We start from the raw sequence: 21,806 nt of genomic DNA, 5'->3' as shown, positions 1-21,806 counted from the left end.
GTGGCGACGCGCTGCTCGCCAATGGCCTGCATGCTGTCCATGATGCGCGGCGTGAACGAGCAGTTGACCGCCTGCTTGACGTGGTTGGCGACGTGCACTTGCAAAATGTACTCGTTTTTTGTCTGGTTGCGCGCGCTGGCGTCGCGATCGGCCTTCTGCCGGTGCCTCTCCTGCTCCTTCTCCGTTGTCGCGCGCTCTTGCTTCTGCCGCGACGCAGCCAGGGCCTTGGCGCATGCCTCGTACTGCGCACGCGCTTTGTCCTTTTGGTCGAACGCGCGGTCGCGCTCGGCGAGCAGCCGCTGGTAAAAGTCCAGGGTGCGCTTGCGCATGTCGCCTAGACTGTCGAATGCCTGGCGCAGCTCATCGGCCACGTCGCCGCTGAGCTTGGACGCCAGCTGCACGTGCAGGCGCCCCTCCTCCTCCAGGTGCACCGCCCATGAGTGCGCTGCGGGCAGCAGCTCGAGGGGCGTCGTGGCGGCTATCTCGGCCTCGGTCAGCGCCAGGCTGCCGATGCCTGCGCCGTCCTTGGCCTCGTAGATGGTGGCCAGCTGGCCCTGGAACACGCGAGCGAGCTCCAGCACTTTGCGCCCGTACTCCTTCTCGGCCGCTGCCTTCTCGGCTAGCAGCTTGGACAGCCCGCCATACACCTCGAGCTGCTTCTCTATGTGTCCGTTGATGGCGCCAAACTCGTTTGGCTAAAGAAGAAGAATGATGATGATGATGATAATAACAGTAGTACAAGAAAGGAGGCGATTAATGCGGTGACAGACAATTAAAAAGACATGTAAATGTAAATGCAAGGGTTAATGCCAATTCGAATGCAAATCCGAATGCGCACGACTCTGCTTTAATAGCACCCATGTTTCCGTCTGCGCGCGTACCTTGAGCTCAGACCCAAAGGTCATTTCAGTTAATATTTAGCCGGTCGTTATTTCTCCGCTTGTGAGTGAGTAAATGAGCGAGTGTGTGCCTGTTCAATGCAGCCAGAATTGTCGTCAAAAATATATTGGGCAGCACTGTCGCCTTGTTTTGTCGTTGTCGTTGTCGTTGTCGCCGTGGTTTTCGAATTGCGGTCCGCAGGCTTATAAAAGCAAAGTGAAATTAAATAAAACTTTCAATTGAAAAATAAAAAAATGCAAAAAGAGGGGAAAAGGACAATGATGACGCCTTTCTTAGGTCTTAGAAATATCCAGACAAGACAAATGTAAAATGCGAGATTATCGGCATTGGATTCTTCTAGGTTGTGGGGTTGACCAAAAAACACAATGTTCGAGATTTGAACCAGCAGCTGTTAGCTACTGCCCTTCAACAAATATTTTCTCCGACAGTCACCACAATAAAACATTTTTATGGTGAATCCTTTTTGCTCGGAGTCAAGAACAACGTCAACGCAATTCCCAGAGCAACAATAACGGCTGCATAAACGTAAAGATACGTTTTACTATTAACAACATTCCAATAGTCCTCTATCACCAAATCGTCGTCATCCAAGGCCTTTGGCTTTGGTTTAGGGATTTCTTTTTCCTTCACTGCTTCCTGGCGTCTCTGCTCCCAATTACACAAAAGCAGGGTTGCGGTGGGAGTCAGTCCAAGATCTTTTAATGTCCTTGCGTCTGATTCTTTGTCAAACACTTGTGCAGGGATTCTTTGTGATATCTCGGTATTGTTGCGGGACATGTTCAGATTGGACTCGATGAACGTGCGCAGTTCGGATAGGGTTGTGTTTGTATCAAACTCGCCTGTGCTTGTGCGCCCGTCACTGACTCGAAACTTGATACGGGCGAGCTGCTGCTGCTGGTTGTCTGGAGTATTGGGCTCTGTGTTTATGGCTGTGGTGGTCATTATGCGTACAGATCGAATATAATGTTTTTTTATCAAAGTGACGAGAGGAATATTGCGCAAATATTATTATTAAGGGGTAAAATAAAAAAGCTGATTTATTCGTAAAATCGGTTGTTTAACGCTTATGCGACGTTTTTCTTCCATTTTCCGTGAGTCCAGTTAATGTGCATTCTTATGCATTGTCACGAGCAAAAAACAATAGTATAATATCTACAATAAAAAAGCTTGAATCGTGTGGGAAAAAAGCAAAAAAATTCAAGTTCCGCTTCCACCTTGCAATTTTAGTTTTGTTTCTCAAAATGGAATCGTGCAAGTATCAAGTACTCTCTGAAAAAAAGACTTTTCAAATAAAATTTATAGTGCACAGTTGATTTTAAACTTGGAGGATTGATTTTTTCCACAGGGTTTACGGTCTCCATGTTTCTGGTTTACTCATTATTGTTTCAATCTTTATAGATTTGTAAATGGTGGAAAAAAAACAAAAAATAAATCAAGGAAATGAATATTAAGGTGGAAACCCTTTTTATTTTGTACTATTAAGTAGACACTCACCCTTATCCGCTAATTCTATAGTATTCTATGCTCCATTCGTGTGGTCCACATGTTTCTCTTAATTTCTTTGTTCTCTTTTCGTTTTTTTGCTTTTTTTTGCTGCGCATAAGCATACTTATTCTATTTTATTAATTGTACCACAAATAAAACTATTTTTTTACTTTCCAGTCAAGCCTTTTTAATTGTAACGTCAAAAATATCTTTTCTTTCATTTTTTTTGTTAATTCTATTTATTGTTATTTTTAAAAATTTCATCAATACATTGACTATGCGAAGAGGGTCAGGTTTGTTTTCCCGCGACCTATTGCCAAGTTCTTTTGGGGCATTCGGGACCGGATCCATGCTCAACAGTAGTAACAGCCAAAGCAACACCAGCAACAATAATATCACGGATGAGAGCCGGACAGTAACGCACTTTATCATTCTGGTTCCCGGCACCGGACCCCATCGCGAAGACGAGCGACCCAAGGGATCGTTTTTAAAAAAAGCAAAGAGATTCCGTGAAATTTTCCAAGAAACCTGTAAGCGCGAGTTCGCCGATACCGATGCGTATGTGGAGATGATGCCGATTGACTACCACGCAGACATACAGGCCTTGGAGACTACCAATCAGTAAGTCATGATAATGGTTTATATAAAAAATTCACTTAGTTTTGTTGGGTTGTTGCTGCATGTAAACTAACTTATTTTTGTTGGGGTTTATCTTTATTTGTGTAGGCGCATGATCAAGGCTACGCTGCCATCGATACCGTGGATTAGAACAATGGACAACGAGGTTATCGGCGACATCCTCTACTACTTCTCAACCTTCCACGGCCGTATTATGCTCAAAACCGTCATCAACAAGCTAAACGCCGCCTACGACACCTTCATGACCAGTAATCCGGCATTCTCTGGTTCCATCAGCCTCGTGGCGCACTCCCTGGGCGGCCTAATATGCTACGAGATCCTGTACTACATGGACAAGCTTAATTCAGAAGAACCAGGGAATTTTGGAGCGCACGAGGCGCAGAGATACATGGGTTTGCCTAGTCTTAGGTTCAGTCCCGATAGGCTATTTACTTTAGGATCACCGATGGGCGGCGGTATGGTTTTCCGAAACCAATGCATGACGGAATACCATATGGGCGCAGTCGGGTATCACAATATCTTCCACCCATTCGATCCGTTCGGGTACAGGACAGAGCCACTATGCGACGAATACTACGCGAATTCCCCCGCTGTTCCCATCACTGTCGGCCAGATGGAAACACAATCGATGGTGGGGGCTCTCCTTGGGCGGGGGACCGGTGATGCGCAGGGTTCGGCGGCAACGGCAGCGGCGGGTTCGGCGAAAAATGGGAGGCGGATTTCATCGTTGTTGGGCGAGAGTATGGCGGATTTTGGCAAGAACGTCGTGGATGCCATGCGGTGGGCGGCGAAATCATCAGTTGCTTTGCCGATACATGCTGTGGCGAGCAAAGTCACGACAGCACAGCGGAGGAGCTCCGTGGATCAGGAGAAACCGCCACGTCATCGTCGCCTATCACTCTTTGGACCCATATTTTCAGACACCCATACTGCACCTGCTGGTGCCTCTGCTGGAAATAAACCGGCGCATGGTGATTCTTCCTTGGGCGCACTGGAAGATGGCGATACTGGGCAACATGAGGATGCTTTGGAGAAGCAGAAAGGGATTTCCAGGCTGCTGCCTGGTTTAAAATCATTTACGTTCGGGCGTCGACATAGCCACGGCAGCAGCCATCGTCGCTGCAGTTTACCGAGTAATAGCGCAAATATGTCATCGGATGATAAAAATGCGTTGACAAAGACGTTTTTCGAAGAGCGCGTGCGTCAAGAGATTGACTCGAGCGATGATAACGATAGCGGCGGCGCTGGGGTATCCAGATCAGCGTCCTCCTCTTCCATCGTGTCGATTTCCATGAAATCGCATTTGGCGGCCACCATGGGTGCCATGGCAGCATCTACATCGGCCGCCGAATCACCATCGCCACCGGCACTGCGGCCATCGGGTGAGCGCGCAAGTATTAGTCATACGAGAGCGCGGCAATCAGTGGTCAAACCGCCCAGCCAAATGGTAACCGGCGATTCCGCGCACACTATAATTGGCGCGAAGAAACTGTCGCCGCAGCAGACACAGGAGGGGAAGCAAAACGAGCGACTGACGACAGGATCGGCCGAGCCAGATGCTCGGCGGCAGAGCAGCCGACGTAACGGCAGTATGACGCCAGATGATATGCTGGACCAGCTTATGCATCTTTTTGGGCCTTCGAGACCGCCGGACCGTGATCAGCAGATGGCCGAGTCGCAAGGATTGCCGTTGTCGTCTAGGCTGATGGCTGCCAGGGAGCTGGGTGGCACCAGGGCCGGTGCGCCCATCAGGGTAACTAACACAGTACCTATTAATACTAACGGCATGCTGGTACCAGCGGCAGCAGCAGTTTGTCCTGCACATGGTGTTCTTGATGGGAAAGTGGAGCCGGGGCATAGTTCGTCAATGGTTGATAGTGATGGCAGTGGAGATGGTGGCAATCCGGTTGGTGTTCTTGTGCATAGGACCATATCATTGCCGTCAGCACTATTGCATTACTTGGCGGAAGATCAAGAAGCTCAGCAAGCGCATAAAGGCGAGCCCAACACCCGTGCTAATTCATCATTGCCGGGTTCATCGCTGCCCTCGCGTCGCAACACCACGGATCCAAGCCCAGCCCCAGCCCTAACTCCAGCACCTGCGCACACCCAGGCGTCAGATCAACTCGCGCAACAGCACTCTTGTCCTGTTATCTCCGACCCCCTATTGCCGAGCGCTGTTGACACAGCCCATGGTGAGGACGGTGAGGACCAGCATCCACTGCCGTATCTGGAACGCATGGACTACATAGTGTCTTTTAATAAGCGCCATTTACACAACGAGTACTGGCTGGGATTCCACGCGCACTTTAGCTACTGGACAAACAAGGATATTGTATACCATATTCTGCACCACATGATCCGCAACCCGGCGTCGGCGCTAAGCGTTCAGAGCACCTTGAAAAATAATTAATGGTGTGTGGAGGTTTTTTTATTTGCTGCACACTTTTTTTTGGGATTGTTTTAAAATTATGAAAATATTAATTGAATTTAGTTAAAGTGTAAAAAAATGAGAAAGAAGAAAAAACACCCCTTAATTTATTGGGTCTTTTTGTTATTATTGTTGCCGACAATTTCGAGCGACGGGAGCGCATTGTCAATAAATGTAGCCTGGGCATTCTGCACCAGCTTGGAGTTTCTCCTTGACCGATCATAAATCTCCGCTGAGGGCTTCCGATAAGTTCCAAACAGGCGATCAAACAGTGTCGTGAACTGTCCGTAGTTGTAGTTAAAGTACAAATGATGAATCGTATGGTGCGCTGCGCCATTGACAATTGGGTTATCCGACACATACTCGCCATCATGAATCATTACGCTCCAGACATTTACAAAGGCGAAAAGGCCCAAGTAAACGTATTCGTGCATTGGGAACACGAATACCGCTAGGTGATACGGTATGGACTGCAAGTATCCGTCCATTGGGTGGAATGCGTGCGACGCGTAAGGTGTGCAGACGATCCACTTGTGGTGCAGCTTATGGCACTTTGCGTACACCGACGGGTGGTGTTCCAGCCGGTGGACCCAGTAAATGCAGAAATCCGTGAATAAAATAAACATTGCTGCAGAAAAGAACAGATACGGGTACCCGTACTTATCCCACTCCTTGTATACCAGAGACTTTCCGTGGATCTCCCCAAGAATCCACGGAATCGTCATTACTGTGATCTGCGGCAGGGCGCGCGACGCGCATGCCATTTCCATGAATCGCTGCCGGGGGAGGAACTTTGGGTGCTGCTCCTGTTTCTTATCGTAGAGGAATCTGTACGATAGTCCGGCTGTGCCAAAGTAGAACGAGATAATGTACGTGTAGATGAATACAAAGAGGGACAGGGACTGCCGAACAAGGCTATCGCGCGGCAGTGGTGAGGTCGATGTGAGGAGCGCTGCTTTGTTGTAGACGCTGTCGAACACGTAGGTGTCCAGGTACTGCATTACGACGTCCATGATTTTGTTATCTACAGCAACCCTCTGTGCTGATTGGACTTGCTATTACTGCTGCTGCTGATTTTTTAGTGCTGTCGGTGTGTGCTTATCTGTTTACAAAAAAAGACGCAAAGTAGTAGTGGTGTTGATACTGCCACTAATGGCTGGAGTAAATATCAGTACGCGTATTGGTTATCTACGACGCGACTAGCTCAAGTAACTCGAAAAATACCAAACAAATAAAAAAGTAAAAGCGTAAAGTTAGTACAGAGAAAAGAAAAAGAGAAAAGTGAAAGAAAAGGGAAAGCGCTTCTTCCTATTCCCAAAAAAGCCAAACAAGATGTACAGTGAACAAGGTGGAGTGGAAAGAGGAAAAGCACTGGTGGATAGGAAAAAAGGAAGACAATCCAATCCACACCATAAGATAGATTCCTGTTCTCCTCCTGGTGTTAATTTTGAGTTGATTATTGTTTACTTTATTTCACTTTACCAAGAGCTGACAAGCGAAATAGTAAGAACAATTTGGGGAGGATAAGAAAAAGAGGTGGAAAAAAATGAGCAGGATGAAAGTCGAATAGAAAACCTACACGGTAGTGAATGGCCACAGCCCATTAATTCAGCACATACAACGAACTCCCACGATTAATTACACAGCCAAGTCAACTCAAGGTCAGGCTCAAGTCCAGTCAGTCACTCCTCTCCCCCTTTTTTGTAAAGGGAAGGGAGGGGAAGGAGAGGCCTTTTTTTCGGTGTACAACCGGAAGATTGGGCCTCTTTTGAAAAAGAATAAAGAGACGGAAGGTGGGGGTTTGGAAAGATGCGTGCTAATGCTGACGCTGATGCGGATGCGGATGTTACTGCTTCTGAATGCAAAATGAACCCTTATTTGGGATGGTGTTACCTTCTGTGAGCGCACCTGTATAGTACCCGTGTGTGTGTTGATATGCAAACAATCGATAATGGTAACAGTAGGCGTCGAGCGAAGAAAATAAAAAAGAACAATGGCCAGCAACTGCGGGTGATAAGGACGAGAGAGAGAGAGAAAAGAGGATGAGGATGTTTTCTGGGTTATTAGTTCTTTACATCCATGCAAGGAGCCACTTTTATCGTTATTTAAAGCATTCGTCGTTGCGGTTATTTTTTGTTCTTGCTTTCATGTTTGGCATAAAATATTTATGTGCTTCTAAAATAACATCACCTGCTTATTTTTTTTGCTTACTCTCAGAGCATCCAATCATTGCAGGGTCGATTTTTATTTTGCATTAATTCGTTTTTATGCGGGTTTTTTCTTTTTTAGCATGGCAAATCTCCCACATGTTTTTTCTTCCTTTTTCTCGGAAGATCCGCAAATATTTCGTATTTTTTATTTGAGCAGAAAAAATGGCTTGGGGCTGGCATGATGTTTTACTTTCTTAAAGCCTAGGTAGGCTCTTTCAATTTTTCTTGTCACAAGCATTGCTCTGCACAAAACACTTGGCTTTTTCAGCTCAGTTCATGTTTCCTGATACAGATAGCCGGCGTAAAGCAGAGAAAATGAAGAAGGCAGGGTAAAATATACTTTACAGCTTTAACCATTTCATCTCGGAATATCCGGCGAGACTATGCACAAAAATAAACAATAAATGAAATGATTCAAAAAGGGGCTTTGTGGCTGGCCACCCATGCCCAGTTAGCTGACTGAAAAACTGAAATGCGAAAACCGAAACCATGATCGAATGATTTTCAATGCGGAATTTCGTCGTCTTCATTCAACATTCCCAAATGCAAGAAATAAGCGGCGATTAATCGCAAAATTGTCGAAGTCAATATAAAAATGTCATACGGAAAATAAATATCTGAAATTATTTTTTTGCAGGTACCGTTGTTCATTTGTGTGTATAAAATTGTTTTAGCGCCAGAGTAAAATATAATAGGGTTTAGGCGTCTAATTAACGACATAAAAACAATAGATGAAATGAAAAAAGAAAAAGAATAACAAACAAACGAAATAAAAAGAAAAAGAAAAGAAAAAAGAAAAAGAAAAAAGGTTATGCCAGCAGATCCACTCCGCCAGTGCCTGCCTGGTTGGCATACATAGGGGTATTGAGGTACTTGCGAGGGTCATTTGGATCAACACCGCCGCGGCCAGACCCAATAAGCGGATCAGTAAACGGCGATGCACTATCCCAGCCCTCATTAACCAGCACTCTAGCCTTCATCCTCCGCTCAACAAACGGATTCTTCGACGCCTTCTCAGCCTCCGCATCAACCTCATTCTGATGCAGTTCCGGCGCCATCATCTCCTCGGGAGCAATAACCCCCCTAGTCCTGCGCTTCGAGTCCAGCGGCATCGCAGACAGATCGCGGCGCGTCGGCGTAAACACGTAGTAGTCCATGGATGACGCCGAATTCTTATTGAACTGCGGCTTTTCATCAGCCATTGGGTAGACGGACACGCGCTGTTTCTGCTGGTTGGTCATTGTAACGTTACGGCCGGGCGCAAAGTACACAGACTGCATGTCCATGTTGGACCGCGCTGTGCGCGCGCCCCTGGGCCGGGACCGCGGCACAGGCTCAGCGTCAAAGGCGCCCGCGTCTCCCTCGAACGGCGACGCCTGCGGGGTCGACACAGCGGTGGTGCGGGAGGAGCCGGACTGCGGCGACTGCACTGAGGCATACGGAAGAGAGCCGCTGCTGGCGCCCGGCGGAATCTGCTGGTAGCGCTGGGAGGCGGACAGCTCCATGGATGATTTATACCGGCTCAACGCCGGCTGCTTCTGCTTCTGGTGGATTTCTGCAGAGTGCGCCTCTTCGAGGTGGTCGGCTGATAGGGTTTCGATGCTGTTTGCACGAGCGTGGCGTAGCTTTTGCTCGTGTCTGTGCTGGCGCCATTTCTGCTCCTCTGCTTGCCATTGTTCCTCCCTCTGCGCTTCCTCGGCTGCTCGGTCGAACTCACTGATGAACTCGGTGGTGGCTGCGCGGATGGTTCCATGGCCGGCGGTGGTGGCGTGCGCGTCAATGCTTTCGCGCGAGGTGCTGGCTCCTCGGCGCTTTGTGTACTTGCCGACCTCCATGTGCGTAAACATGTACGAGCCCTTGATCTTTTTCATGAGTCCCATTTTTTCTTATTTAAATGGTCTTGCTTTTTTTGTATCGGGAGGTCTATGGATGTACTGTTGCGAATACGTTAGTGAGAGAGTGGATGTGAGTGGGGATGATGGAGAGGTTAATACAAAAAAGGATAGTGCGAGTAAAAAGGAAGGGGAAGAAAAACAAAAAGTTGCAGATAAATAAATGTTTAGAGAAGTGAAAAAGGTGAACAAAAAGTTTGAATAAAAAATTTTTGTTGTAGAGACTGGTATACAGGGAAATAAGACGAGGGTAAAAAAAGGGGGAGGGGGATAAAGAGGCGTCGGATACAAACGGTCTTATTTTAATACGCCTTAATTATACGGGTAATAGAAATAATAGATGAAAAAGGGAGAATAAAAAAGAAAACGAGTAAAAAAAACGAAAACAAACAATATAATATTTTAGATTGTCGACTGCAAGAATAAAATAATTACGCTTGTGAATGCCAACACAAAAAAAGAAGAGGGAAATGGTCTGCTGTGTGCAGCCTTTCATATCCTTTTTATATCGTTTCCCTTTTTTATTTTTGTGCTGACAGTAGAAAAAGAACATCAGCAGCAGCAGCGGGCAAAATCCGACAAGGAAAGAGAGCGGATATGCGCTCAACATCCAAAGTCTAAAAAAAGATATTTCGTTGATCATTAATATTTTCCTTTTCTTTTTCTTTCCATCTGCCATCCATGTTTTTATTTCTACATGTGTACGCCAAAACAAAACATATACGCTACGCGTGATATTTTCTGTTGGTCCTCCATCAATGAGTAACAAACACAGTTCTAACTTTTGACAAAAAAGTAACGAAAAAAAGCTCTGGATACCAAAAAAATGGATACTCAAAGTTTTTACTGCGATAAAATAGACGCATCACTTACTGCTATTGTGTTCAAACAAACTAACAATCAGAATAATAATATATCCAAAAAGGGAATGGACCGTGCTCCTTTTATTACGTCCGAGTATTATTCTGAGAGGAAAGAGGGCCGAGATAACAGAGACAAGTGCCAATAAGAATGACGTTGACTTGTGTAATTTGATTCTGACTAAATAAAAAAGGTGTATGTTTAAAACTTTTTTGCTCGACCCATCTGTGAGTCAATCTGGCGGAAAAAAACTCATCTGCCACATACATTTTTAACACCACCAATCAAATATTCAAACAAAAAACAAGTGCAGTGGAAAAATAAATGCTTATAATTGAAATAGACAGTTTTTGGGGATCGTGCTACGCGTAATGTCGGTCCAAGATTTGCGCGTAAATAAAACAAGGAGCTGAATTTCTAATTTAGAAAACAGACTTTGGTCTATAGATCTATTTTATAATTTTCCAACAATTGAAAACTTTCATTTTCATTTCAATTTTTTAAAACAACCACCCACCCAAAACAAGAGTTTAATAAAAACACTACCAGTTAATCAACTACAGTTTTAAACATGAAGCGATGCGAGAGTATGTCGGATTATTGCCAGACTGTTCCAACAATTGTGTGGTTATGTTTCTGATACCCGGGATATCCTTTTCTTTTAGAGCATGATTCGTGGCAAATAAATAAAACTGCGGGCAAATTGCTGCCAGCGCAAACGCACACAGAGCAACTGCATTTGCCGATTGGAAACCTTGGCGCCAAACATAACATTCACCTAAATTGCTTCCAAGTAGATAATAAACTGCGCGCATGTGCTCTACCAATGTGGCTGGCTCCATTTCGCTCAAATTCGCGTCCATCATGAGTGAGCGGCAATGCAGGCTGGTCAGCCACGGTATTGCCTTGAGCAAGGTAATGACATTGTACAATTTTAAGTCAGTATTGATCAGTTGCAGCCTCTGGATATTGATGAGAGTGCTGTTTGAAATTTGTGTAATTATCCCAGCGTATTTATAATCACCACGGATGCTCAGTTTCTGCGCGCTTGAGCCCATTTTAAGCGCACAGTTTGCATAAGCGCGATCGCTCAGTACAGATGACATTTCTATTTCGTCATTTGAGTTGCTGACATAAACAGTGTGCAACTTGGGGTACTTTCCACTGCTAAAAATACGGTGCTTACTGAGAATTTGAATTGCCTTGTTGTCCAGAGCCAGCTCAAGATATTCCAGCGTCTCGTTATTTCCTCGGAAAAGCACGTCATCACCGAATGGATACACCGAACCAATCAGTAGTTGGCGCAATCTAGGGAATAATATTGTGCCCTTGGTGAGCGGCCGTGACTCATGTGGTCCCAAGACACAGTCTCCGAGCTCCAAAAACTGTATGCACGGATATACAATTGCCTCACCATTTTCATTGTTCACCAAGAAATTTTGAAATTGCTCAGCATCATCCTTGCTAATCAGTTTTAACCCGACCAAAGTGCCCGCACTCCTGTGAATCAGGCCGATGTTGGCTGCAAAATGCTTATCAACCAATATAAATAAATGTGTGAGACCCGTTATTGTGTAAGGCTTGAAAGCAGTGAGTGAGTCTGTTTTTTGCAATATTAAACGCGATGTGTGCAAACCTTTGTAAAGCGACATTGCCATTTGGCTGAATAGATGCTGATGACGTGATGCTTCGACAGCACATGGTATGCAGTACTCGATTTCAATATCACATATATTGGGCATTAATTGCTTGATGAGGTTGGCAAACTGTAGCACATTGCTCTCAGTATTGGATCTTTCGGGGATATTGCCAAAGCCATCACTCAGCTGTATTCTTAGTTTATACACAGAAAATAGTGGTGTGTTTATATACTCTGAGTTAACCAAAATCATATGTGCGCTCCCATCAGTGATACTCATATAATCAACATACATCGTTACAACCTTGGCCAGCTGGTTGGATTCGGCTTGAGGTGTGAAGATGCCTGGTACTAAAAACATGTCGACAGCTTGAACGCTTTTTAACTTCAGGTCGATTTCAAGCGAAAGGCATTTGTGTTGCCGAGCAAGAACGCATATACGCAAGCACTTACAAGTATGCAGTAATTCCCTGTACAGTTTGTTTGGGTGCTGGCCAGGTTTGTCGAACAACCCTTTTGAAGCATAAGTACCATCGATGGTATAACCAACTATATGTTCAATTATGTGGGCCGGCAACGACTGAAAGTAAGTCATGAACACGATTATTAATTTAATAAAAAATATATTGTAGATAGAGCTACTAAAAATAAAATAGACAAAAAAGTAGTTCGCAGGAAAGCACTGTGGGTAGGTTTTCCTTACTTTATATCCTCAATTTTACTTGAGCCATCACTCTCTCACACACACAATGCAAAAATTATTTACAATTGTAAGACAAATGAGCTCACATTTTTCTTTTATACAAAGATTGGTTTTAGCATTGGAAAACGACTGGACTTTACTCGCATGTTTCAAAGCGGAGGTGCAAGTATTGTATTGTATTCACCAATTTTAAAAAATGAAAATTGACATGTCGGTAGCTGCTACAAATTTACTACAGTGGGAGATGCTGTATCCAGGCCATCAAGGCCATCTGCCTCACTTTGTGTTATAGTGACCGGTAGTGATGACGACGATAGCGGCAATGATGGCGATACATAATCCAATTCACTGTCCTTATTCGGCGTGTATGAATTGGTGCATAAAAGCTGAATCTGCTTGTTCTCATTGTCCAAAGTGTAAACAGAGTCTCCCCACGCATAATCCCCATTTTGTAGCATGTACAGATATGACTGAATGCTGTTAGTAGCATCACCCTCGCTCGAGTACCCGGCTCTGACATTGAGGAACTCCTTGAGCCACTCGATTTCGTCCACCATAAATTCGCCAATTTGCAGAGTGCTGGTGGAGTTTCCTCCGATATCCCTGCCAATCCTGCTGTTTGTCAGTTCAATCATGCCCCCAAGGCTATGACTGTTATTGCTAGCACCATGTGAAATAGATGTGTCATATAATTGAGCCTGGCTAATACTGAGGTTTAATCCCAACTTGTCAGAATACTCTTGAGAGGGCTTAAAGTAAAGACTATCCAATATTTCATCTTGTGCATCCATGAACTCTTGCACAGCAGCTGCCTTATTCCACACCTTGCAGAAATCCTTCAAGCCAGCAGTCGTACCATTCAATTCGTTGGCATACTTTTGGAGAGTTTCGTCAAAAATTGTAAACTCGTCGTCGCCATTGGTCGCTATGTGGTAGATTTTTATCACCTCCCACAGGTCTCCTATTCCTGTGCAGAAATTAGCAATACCTGCGCTGTAGCCATTTCCTGTATCGTCCTTTTCACAGTGGCCATAGTCAAACTGAATACTGTCAAGCTGAAATAGATTTGTCTGTTGAATGGCGAGGTTTTTCTGGCACTCACTCAAGCCTGCGGAAGCCAGACCACACATTGATAGAAGCGAACCCAGCGCAATAAATGTACCCCTAGTAAAAAGTTGCAGTTTCATGGAGAATATTTCGTCAAAGAAAATATAGTAATAATAAATAAATAAAAAAAAGTTGGAGAAAAAGCTAGGAAATATTGCCATACTATTTTTCGTGGTTGAGGGATTCTATAAAAAAAAATAACATGTAGCTTGCTGGGTGAGCAGATGCACATACTCTTTGTATTAAGTATTTTAAAAAAGTGAATAAACGTGGCCTTTCTATTTTCTTTTTCTTTCGGTATTTTAAGAATAATTATAATTTTAAAAAGGAAAAGAGAAGCCCTTATAAACAACTCTACATTGTCAAACCACCCATCCTATGAAAATAAAAGACTACATGTTTATACCAAGTGTGCAATATTATTTTGATAGAAAATTAATGACATCTAACTCTAAATGGGCCCCAATACTGATTATGGTATGGAGGTTTAACGCAAACATTTTTTTACTGTGGGTCAGCCAATTTAAGTGGCTTTTCTGGTCATTAAATGAAGGTCTTTGTGATAAGCAATAAAAGCGTCTCAATGAAGACAGAGGACCTAGGAGTGACACCAATGCCAGATGTGGAACCTACAGTGTTACGATAAAAAGTATTTATTAAGAATCAACTAAAAGAAAGCTAAGGGATGAGTAGCCTCCACTGTTCATATTCATTAGTATTTATATGTGCATATGAATTCCCGCATATCCAAGTAGGGAATTAACTATGGCGATTGATTAATGAATTACTTCACTGGGGACGCCGGATTTTCTTGTATCACAACTAATTAATATTATTATTTTGCCCTTTTTATGACTGTGAGTCTTAGTGCTCATAAATAAAAGGGCAACTGATAGGCATTGGGATACAAAGTAAATGTGTGCTCAACAAGGAGCATAATGACCAACAGACCCTCTGTGTGATACAAGGAATTGCGGCTTGTCTCGCGATTGATTCATTAATCAATTGCCATAGTTAATTTCCTACTTGGATATGCGGGAATTCATATGCACATATAAATACTAATGAATATGAACAGTGGAGGCTGTTCATCCATTAGCTTTCTTTTAGTTCATTTTTCGAATACATATACTTTTTAACACAACGTTTGTTCTCTTTCTTCTTTGTTTTTATAGAATAGAAATTTAATCTATTTATTAAATACACTCATTAATATCAGTGGTGGGAGGACTGTAGACCTGCTCTCACATAACATCATGTGGCCCTGCGTCTCCAGATGTCAGCAGCCTTGGGGCTCTCTCTGTGCTCACTCACTCACATACTCCCTTACAAATATTGTGACACCAGAATTGGGCTGAGTCATGTGACAGCATAACCACATACTATTTCAATGTTGTGGTATTGTATGCAAGCAGCAATGTCATAATGTAAGCTTGGATTTTTTGTAGTCTTGCATTAGAATAAGTATTTATAGTCAGTAAAATACTCTTGGCAAATATGTGTATCACACACACATACACCAATACAATTGCCATGCTGAGTATTTTATTATATTGTCACCAACAGCTACTTTCTTGATTGTTGGTGGTATTTCACCATTGTCTAAAGCATTTCTTGAGGATTGTCTGGTAAGAAAAGTGGTGTCATGATAGTTGGTGTTATGTCCATCATAGACATCATGGACATCCTTGAGTTCAAATGTGATTGGTCAGTGATTAATTTCCAACAAACTTTTTCGTCTCTAAAATGGCCTTGTAAATTGGAATCCATTGTAGCATATAACTGATTTCGCCAATAGCATATGAGCAACCCATACTGCTGCCTAGGTTGCCAATAGCCACATCGGCCTATAAAATACTCTTAGCATTCTTATTAATTGCAAATCATTATTTTGCTTCCTAACTTTGTTTTGAGATTTCTCACTTTTTCATTTTCTTTAATTTTGCGAAAATAGCTTTTGAGTTCTTTCCTAAACAAGTAGCCAAGCCAATTTTTTGGGTACGTAGTTGAATAGGCATACTGGTTTTATAAATACACAGTCCTAGTCAGAATATATAAGCAGCTCAAACTCACTTTTTTGCGTTTCTATAAAGTTGAGGAATATGTTTCCACAATATAGTCTTTATTTTCTCTCTCCAGCAACATTTGTTTCCAACAGCTTCTGCTGCTATCAAGTAAATTGCGTTTTTGCATTTATTGTGTTTTGGTTTGGGTGGCTTGGGAAAAAGGTTATTTTTTCTTAATTAGTGACCATATGCAATTCATGCCACTTTATTCGTGTAATTTCTTGGCCTCGTGACCAATATTTCTGAATTTATTAAATACTTACCAGTGAACTAAACGTATATAAACACATTGTGCAACACTTGTCCGTTTGTAGCAGGCCAAATATCCAGCAGATTTCAATTGTACACTTTTCGCGTGCCATTGTCGCCTCTCTTTATTATTCTTTCTGCTTTCTGCTTTCATCTTTATAATTTCCGTTTATTATTCTATTACTGCTATTCTTTTCTTTTTTATCCCACATTTTCCTTCTTATATTCAACTTTTTATTCACACCTATTTTTATATCATTCTCGCACAATAATGCCTGCCAGTCCCTCGCCCTCTTCGGAGAATAGCAACGAGTATGAAATTGATCGTATTATCGGCAGGCGAATTACCACCACTAAAACCGAATATTTTATCTTCTGGAAGGGGTACAATGTCGAGGACTGCACCTGGGAGCCGATCGCATCTGAAACTAACTGTGAAGATGCCCTGATTGACTTTGAGAAGCGGTGCACAAACCTGCGCTTTGAGCGAATAGCCAACAGCAGACTCCCGGAAATCGACAGATTTGAAAACGAAGGTTTGGCGACTCTGATTGACGTCGCCATGGAGGTCATTCCACACGGCGAGTCTGCCTTTCACGACAGAGTGAGAGATTTTGTGTTTGTCACCGGGGAGGTTGACGACTTGAGCCCTTTGGTGACGGATCGGTCGACTGTCAAGAAGACATCACCGTATTCGCGGCGGCAGTTGGCCACGCTTGGCTGGAATCGATGCATTGTTGCGCCAAAGCTTGATGATGCAAACGGCATGGCAACAATCAACGCTAGTGACTCGCTGTGGACGCGACCCACCATAATAAAGATCGTCAACTCCATCAGGGACAACTCTGGACGCGTGTATTACCTGTCCGAGTGGAGCGACAAGGAGCTTACCTGGGAGAAGCCGAGTGCTTTCGACGGTGTCATGGGCCCCCTTATGCTGTACGAGGGCACGCGCTCGGCCAACAAGCGCAAGGATCTTGTGGCGCAGTTTCAGAGAGCGAAGCACGAAGGTGACTCGTCCATTATGCAGTCGCCACAGGGCAAGAGCAATCTCGAGCGCAAGCCAGTGCGCAACTCCGTTCCTGGCAACAAAACGCCGGCCGTCCTGGCGCCCAGCGATGTGGCAGACATTACGGGGTTGACAATTCGGTCAGGGCGCCTCTGGTTTGATCTGGGCACAAGCAATATTTTTCCCAGCAAGGGCGTCGTGGAATCCAACGCGCCTGGGTCTAAATTGATAACTCCAGAGAGCAGCAGGCCCATGAACAGCGCTGTGTCCTCACACAGCATCGCTTTTGGGCAAAAGCGGAATATGCTGTCTGATTCAGAGGAAGAGGCCGAGGACAACTTGGATGTTGGGGGCTGGCCCTCATCGAGCGAGTCTACTATCGATAGTGGTTCCTCCATGGACGCACTCAAGGATGGCGAGATGAGGGATGTGGATTTTGAAGACGGCGATGTGGACGACGCAATAATGGTTTCGGGGAATATTGCGAAGAGCGCACCTGCATCCATCATCACCTTTGCACGCGTACCTGCACGCGCCACCGCTTCTTCCTTTTCCGCAGGTAATGTTTCTGTGTCGCAGAAGCGGCTGCATAGCGATGAATCCCGCCGGCGCAGCGCTTCCGGCCTCCCGTCACTGTCGCAGGCTGGCACTTATCCATTTGTTGAGATCGATCACTTCGCTGGAAGCAAGTTGCAGTCGCGCGGACTGTCGGAATTGACTTTGAAGCGCATCAGTTCTGAACGCAGGAGGGCGCTGCGAGAGATCAATTTTGGCAAGCGGGCTTTTCGCCAGCAGCCAGCCGAGACACAGAATCAGACTGTGAGTGGCATATCGTCCCGATTCTTGATTGACAGCGATGAGATGCTTTCAGGGCGGGTCAGTTCTTCCGGCAATCAAACACCGCTCAGTTCTGTTGACGAGTCCGGGGCCGCGGTCGGCCGTCAACGCAGCAACAACTCGATTCTTACTAAGATCCAAACGGATGACGCCAAATGCAGCCATTGTCCGTCGCTACTACCCTCTGGCAGCGAGGGTATATCCTGCAACTGCTGCGGCTTGAGCTACCATCTCCAATGTTACGATAGAGTCCTTGACCGAGTTGGCATTGCCCTGCCGTCGTCGGACTCGGCCGTGAAGTGCGCGCTGTGCGCCACATTTGAGGAGTGCGCCATAGAGAAGGTGCTGACGCTGCGTGACAACATGCCCGGCGGCAAATACACTCCAGCAAACGTGGACATTGCCGTCAAGTGGAAGAACAAGTCGTACCGTCATCTGAGCTGGGTTCCGCGAGTTTGGCAGCAAGCAGTAGGTCCTAGTCTGATGCTGGGGACGCTTATGGTACAAGCAAAGTCAGGCTTGTGCCCGCCCGCGCTTGAAGATGCGTTCGACAGGATCTACTTGGAGCCCGACGTAATCATCCAGGCGCTGAGCTGCAATTCATCTGAGAAGAAGCAGCGCAAGACACATGTCGCTGCCGCTGGGCTGTCCAGCAGCAAGGGCGCGTGGGTCTTTTACATCAACTACAAATCCGTGCGGGTCGTGTGGAAGGGCCAGAGTTTTGCTGAGGCAACCTGGGAGGCGCTGCCCAGTCCGATTGACAATCCGCAGGATTACGGCGCGTGGCTTCCCGTATGTGAGGCCTGGCAAAGGGCCGAGTTGGTCAGCTTGAACAAGCGCCTGCAGCTAAAGTCCAAAGCGGTTGCGACTGATGACTTTGCCGCAGCTGAGAGGCAGCCCGAGTATCTCCAGGGCGGCGTTATGTACGACTACCAGCTCGAGGGTGCAAACTTTTTGAACTACAAATGGAAGCACAGAGAGCCGGCCATCCTTGCCGATGACCCCGGGCTGGGCAAGACCATACAGACTATCGCTTTCCTGTCGATGGTCTATCACTCAACGATCCCTGATTCTCTGCGCGGCATTGAGGCAACCAAGAGCAACTGTGGCACTTTCCCATTCCTGATCGTTGTGCCATCAACGCTAATCGACAACTGGATGGCCGAGTTCAGGGCATGGGCACCATTTTTGGTTGTGTGCAAGTTGTCTGGTCAGGCCGCCAGCCGTGAGATCCAGCTGGAGACCACGCTTTTCCGCAAACAAGCTCAAGGCAAGCTCGACCTCTGCTGCCATGTTGTACTGGCCAGCTATGAGTCGATCATTAAACGAGGAATTCCGCAGTTCACGAATCCGAGTTTCATATGGCAGGCGATTGTATTTGACGAGGGCCACCGGCTCAAGAACAACCAGTCCAAAACGTACCAGGAGCTGAAGAAGTTTAATGCGCACCAGCGTGTGGTCCTCACAGGAACGCCGCTGCAGAACGATTTGCGTGAGCTGTTCAACTTGCTCGGATTCATTGATCCAGACAAGAGCAATGAGATGGTGAATATTGGGGCCAGCTTTGATGTGACTGATGAGAGGTCGGTTGGCCTAGTGCGCGATATGATCAATCCATATATTTTGCGGCGTACCAGGGATAAGATCCCAGACCTGGTGCCGCCAAAGTATGAGCTCATTCTGCCAGTTCCAATGTCCGAGCTGCAGCGCAAGTTGTACCGAGCGACGCTGACGAAGAATACTAAGCTTCTGTATGACATTGCCAGGGCACTGCGGAAGAACGACAAGAACATGGGCACTGGCGCTGGATCCAGTGTCGGCTTTGGGGGCCCTCGTGCTTCCACTAGCACACTGCTACCACCAGCAATGGCTGCCAGCCAGGGCACCACAGCACTGGGTGCCAAGCTGCGTGGAGTAGCATCACTGCAAAATGTGCTGATGGAGGTGCGCAAGATCGTCAGCCACCCATACCTGATCTCAGGCATCGAGCCCACCTTTGAGACCACAGATGAGGCGACCAGGCATCTAATCAGTTCATGTGGCAAGCTTCAAGTGCTCCATGCAATGATGCCAGAGCTGCGCACACGTGGCCACAGGATGCTGATATTCTCGCAGTTCAAGGACACGCTGATAATTCTCCAGGACTACTTCGATGCACAGGGGATCACATACTGTCACATTGACGGCGACACACCTCAGCAGCAGCGGCAGACCAGGATCAACATGTTCAATGCACCTGGATCCACTGCAATGGTGTTCCTCTCGACAACACGCACTGGTGGCCTGGGTGTCAACCTGACTACAGCAGATGTGGTGATCATTTTTGACAGCGACTTTAACCCGCATGTCGACACACAGGCCATGGCACGGGCACATCGCATTGGGCAGCAGAAGCCAGTGACAATATTCAAGTTTGTCACAGCAAACTCAGTCGAGGAGCGTATTGTCATGGCTGCAACGAAAAAGCTCGCACTGGATCACTTAATTATTCAGAATATTGGCAGGGAGAAGAGTGGCCTTGAGAGTGAGCTCCCTGACAGCCTGGTTGAGCAGGCTCTGCGGTGTGATGTTTCGCTTCTTTTTGAGGATTCTGCTGAAGCCGCCGCCCAAGCTAGTGCTGCTCACTACAACAGTGAGTGGGCAAAGGAGCTGCTTGACCAGTGTGAGGCAGCATTGGAAGAGGAGATGCGGCGCAGGAAAGTGGAATTGGCGAACAGGCAAAGTGCACCAATGCTTGTTAGCTTTTCGCGTGTCTGTACCATAGACCCAAATGGGAATTCCAGGCCAATCATCAACGACCTCTCAGTGGCAACCAATCTGGATGATGCTGTCCCAGATGCTGACGTCTGGAGCCGCTTGCTCAACATGAGCAATTCAGACAAAGCTGTGGGTGTGTCTAATGAGTCCAACGACAAGAATCGGCTTCGCATTCGCAAACGCAAGGTTGACTACATGGTTGACGACATCCATGAGGCTACAGATGACATCAAGGCGCAGAAAACCAGTCACACACTTAACTATGATGACAGCGACTTTGTTGATACTCCTGGAATGGACGTCGATGAGGATGGTGATCTCAGTGATGTGGCTGCTTATGAGCTGAAGGTCCAGAGCAATGCCACCTTGCCTGTCATCAGAGCTGGTTCTATGGCAAATCGTGCCAAATCCCAGGCAAGGGTGGCTCCACCCCCAGGATTGAGTGTCGTCCTGATTACCCCGAGTGAGCTGTGTGAGCTGGCATCTGCCCATGCCGATGAGGTGATCCAAATGTACATCAATGGCTCCTCCAGCATATCTTCCCAGCCAAACCCCAGACTTGATACAGACATTGTGAATGCTTTCCACAAGGTTGGTGATGATATCCGCAATTGTCATATTCCACCAGCCAGAGTGATTAGCACAAGCCCATGCCTGTTTTTTAGGATCCCTACCAATATCCAGCTTACACAAGGGGTAAAGCCACCACGACAGCCACTGGCATTCCCATGCATCATATGTCACTATCCCCATGGTGATGAGTATTGCCCATTTATCTGCACTCTCAACTTCAGGGACCTTGTTGTCCGAGTCAGATCCTATGAATTATATTGGCATCAGGAGGCATACTGGAGGTTTGTCCAGTGGTACACTGTCCAAATTATGTGGTATGCTGTAGCACATCCAGGCAGAGCCCAGTTTGATACTACTCCTATTCCTGGGGGATATGTTCCCATTGTTGATGCATTTGACATGGTCATGTCTATTCGCTCTAATATGTCCAAAAGGAGGTGGGGACAGG

General features: G+C 45.9%; 8 protein-coding genes across 8 annotated transcripts; 3 read left to right on the top strand and 5 right to left on the bottom strand.

The window, feature by feature from the left end:
- Positions 1–1,107: 1,107 nt before the first annotated feature.
- BX661DRAFT_188539 (uncharacterized protein) lies at positions 1,108–2,009 on the bottom strand. Its single transcript, XM_051537433.1, has one exon. The coding sequence runs from the start codon at positions 1,840–1,842 to the stop codon at positions 1,348–1,350; it is 495 nt and encodes a 164-aa protein (XP_051388955.1). The 5' UTR covers positions 1,843–2,009; the 3' UTR covers positions 1,108–1,347.
- A 725-nt stretch (positions 2,010–2,734) lies between these two features.
- BX661DRAFT_173405 (uncharacterized protein) lies at positions 2,735–5,019 on the top strand (the record flags this gene model as incomplete). Its single annotated transcript, XM_051533865.1, has 5 exons — positions 2,735–3,006; positions 3,112–3,531; positions 4,150–4,418; positions 4,566–4,777; positions 4,951–5,019. The coding sequence occupies 5 exons, from the start codon at positions 2,735–2,737 to the stop codon at positions 5,017–5,019; spliced, it is 1,242 nt and encodes a 413-aa protein (XP_051388954.1).
- A 480-nt stretch (positions 5,020–5,499) lies between these two features.
- BX661DRAFT_68265 (C-5 sterol desaturase Erg3) lies at positions 5,500–6,698 on the bottom strand. Its single transcript, XM_051539411.1, has one exon. It carries the CDS (start codon positions 6,466–6,468, stop codon positions 5,563–5,565), a length of 906 nt encoding a protein of 301 aa, XP_051388953.1. The 5' UTR covers positions 6,469–6,698; the 3' UTR covers positions 5,500–5,562.
- A 1,677-nt stretch (positions 6,699–8,375) lies between these two features.
- On the bottom strand, positions 8,376–9,665 carry BX661DRAFT_188532 (uncharacterized protein). The gene has a single exon (XM_051537432.1). The coding sequence runs from the start codon at positions 9,543–9,545 to the stop codon at positions 8,475–8,477; it is 1,071 nt and encodes a 356-aa protein (XP_051388952.1). The 5' UTR covers positions 9,546–9,665; the 3' UTR covers positions 8,376–8,474.
- Positions 9,666–10,930: 1,265 nt separating this feature from the next.
- Positions 10,931–12,816, bottom strand: BX661DRAFT_68165 (uncharacterized protein). The gene has a single exon (XM_051539410.1). It carries the CDS (start codon positions 12,650–12,652, stop codon positions 10,976–10,978), a length of 1,677 nt encoding a protein of 558 aa, XP_051388951.1. The 5' UTR covers positions 12,653–12,816; the 3' UTR covers positions 10,931–10,975.
- A 573-nt stretch (positions 12,817–13,389) lies between these two features.
- Positions 13,390–13,863, bottom strand: BX661DRAFT_126259 (lysozyme-like domain-containing protein; the record flags this gene model as incomplete). Its single annotated transcript, XM_051532465.1, has 1 exon — positions 13,390–13,863. A coding segment is annotated over one exon (474 nt), but the record flags the coding sequence as incomplete, so codon positions are not given.
- A 5,209-nt stretch (positions 13,864–19,072) lies between these two features.
- BX661DRAFT_146468 (SNF2 family N-terminal domain-containing protein) lies at positions 19,073–20,227 on the top strand (the record flags this gene model as incomplete). The annotated part of the gene is made up of 2 exons (XM_051533170.1): positions 19,073–19,841; positions 19,944–20,227. Coding segments are annotated over 2 exons (1,053 nt in total), but the record flags the coding sequence as incomplete, so codon positions are not given.
- Positions 20,228–20,278: 51 nt separating this feature from the next.
- Positions 20,279–20,521, top strand: BX661DRAFT_127116 (P-loop containing nucleoside triphosphate hydrolase protein; the record flags this gene model as incomplete). Its single annotated transcript, XM_051532484.1, has 1 exon — positions 20,279–20,521. A coding segment is annotated over one exon (243 nt), but the record flags the coding sequence as incomplete, so codon positions are not given.
- Between the last annotated feature and the right edge of the window lie 1,285 nt (positions 20,522–21,806).

Source organism: Kickxella alabastrina (assembly GCF_025024165.1).
Source record: "Kickxella alabastrina strain RSA 675 chromosome Unknown BX661scaffold_31, whole genome shotgun sequence".
Classification (NCBI taxonomy): domain Eukaryota; kingdom Fungi; phylum Kickxellomycota; class Kickxellomycetes; order Kickxellales; family Kickxellaceae; genus Kickxella; species Kickxella alabastrina.
Note: the sequence above shows the minus strand (reverse complement) of the source record. Positions and strands in the feature narration are given on the sequence as shown.

Coding starts and splice junctions, on each gene's coding strand:
- BX661DRAFT_68165 (XM_051539410.1), bottom strand. CDS start 12,652: ATGACTTACTTTCAGTCGTTGCCGGCCCACATAATTGAACATATAGTT.
- BX661DRAFT_188539 (XM_051537433.1), bottom strand. CDS start 1,842: ATGACCACCACAGCCATAAACACAGAGCCCAATACTCCAGACAACCAG.
- BX661DRAFT_188532 (XM_051537432.1), bottom strand. CDS start 9,545: ATGGGACTCATGAAAAAGATCAAGGGCTCGTACATGTTTACGCACATG.
- BX661DRAFT_68265 (XM_051539411.1), bottom strand. CDS start 6,468: ATGGACGTCGTAATGCAGTACCTGGACACCTACGTGTTCGACAGCGTC.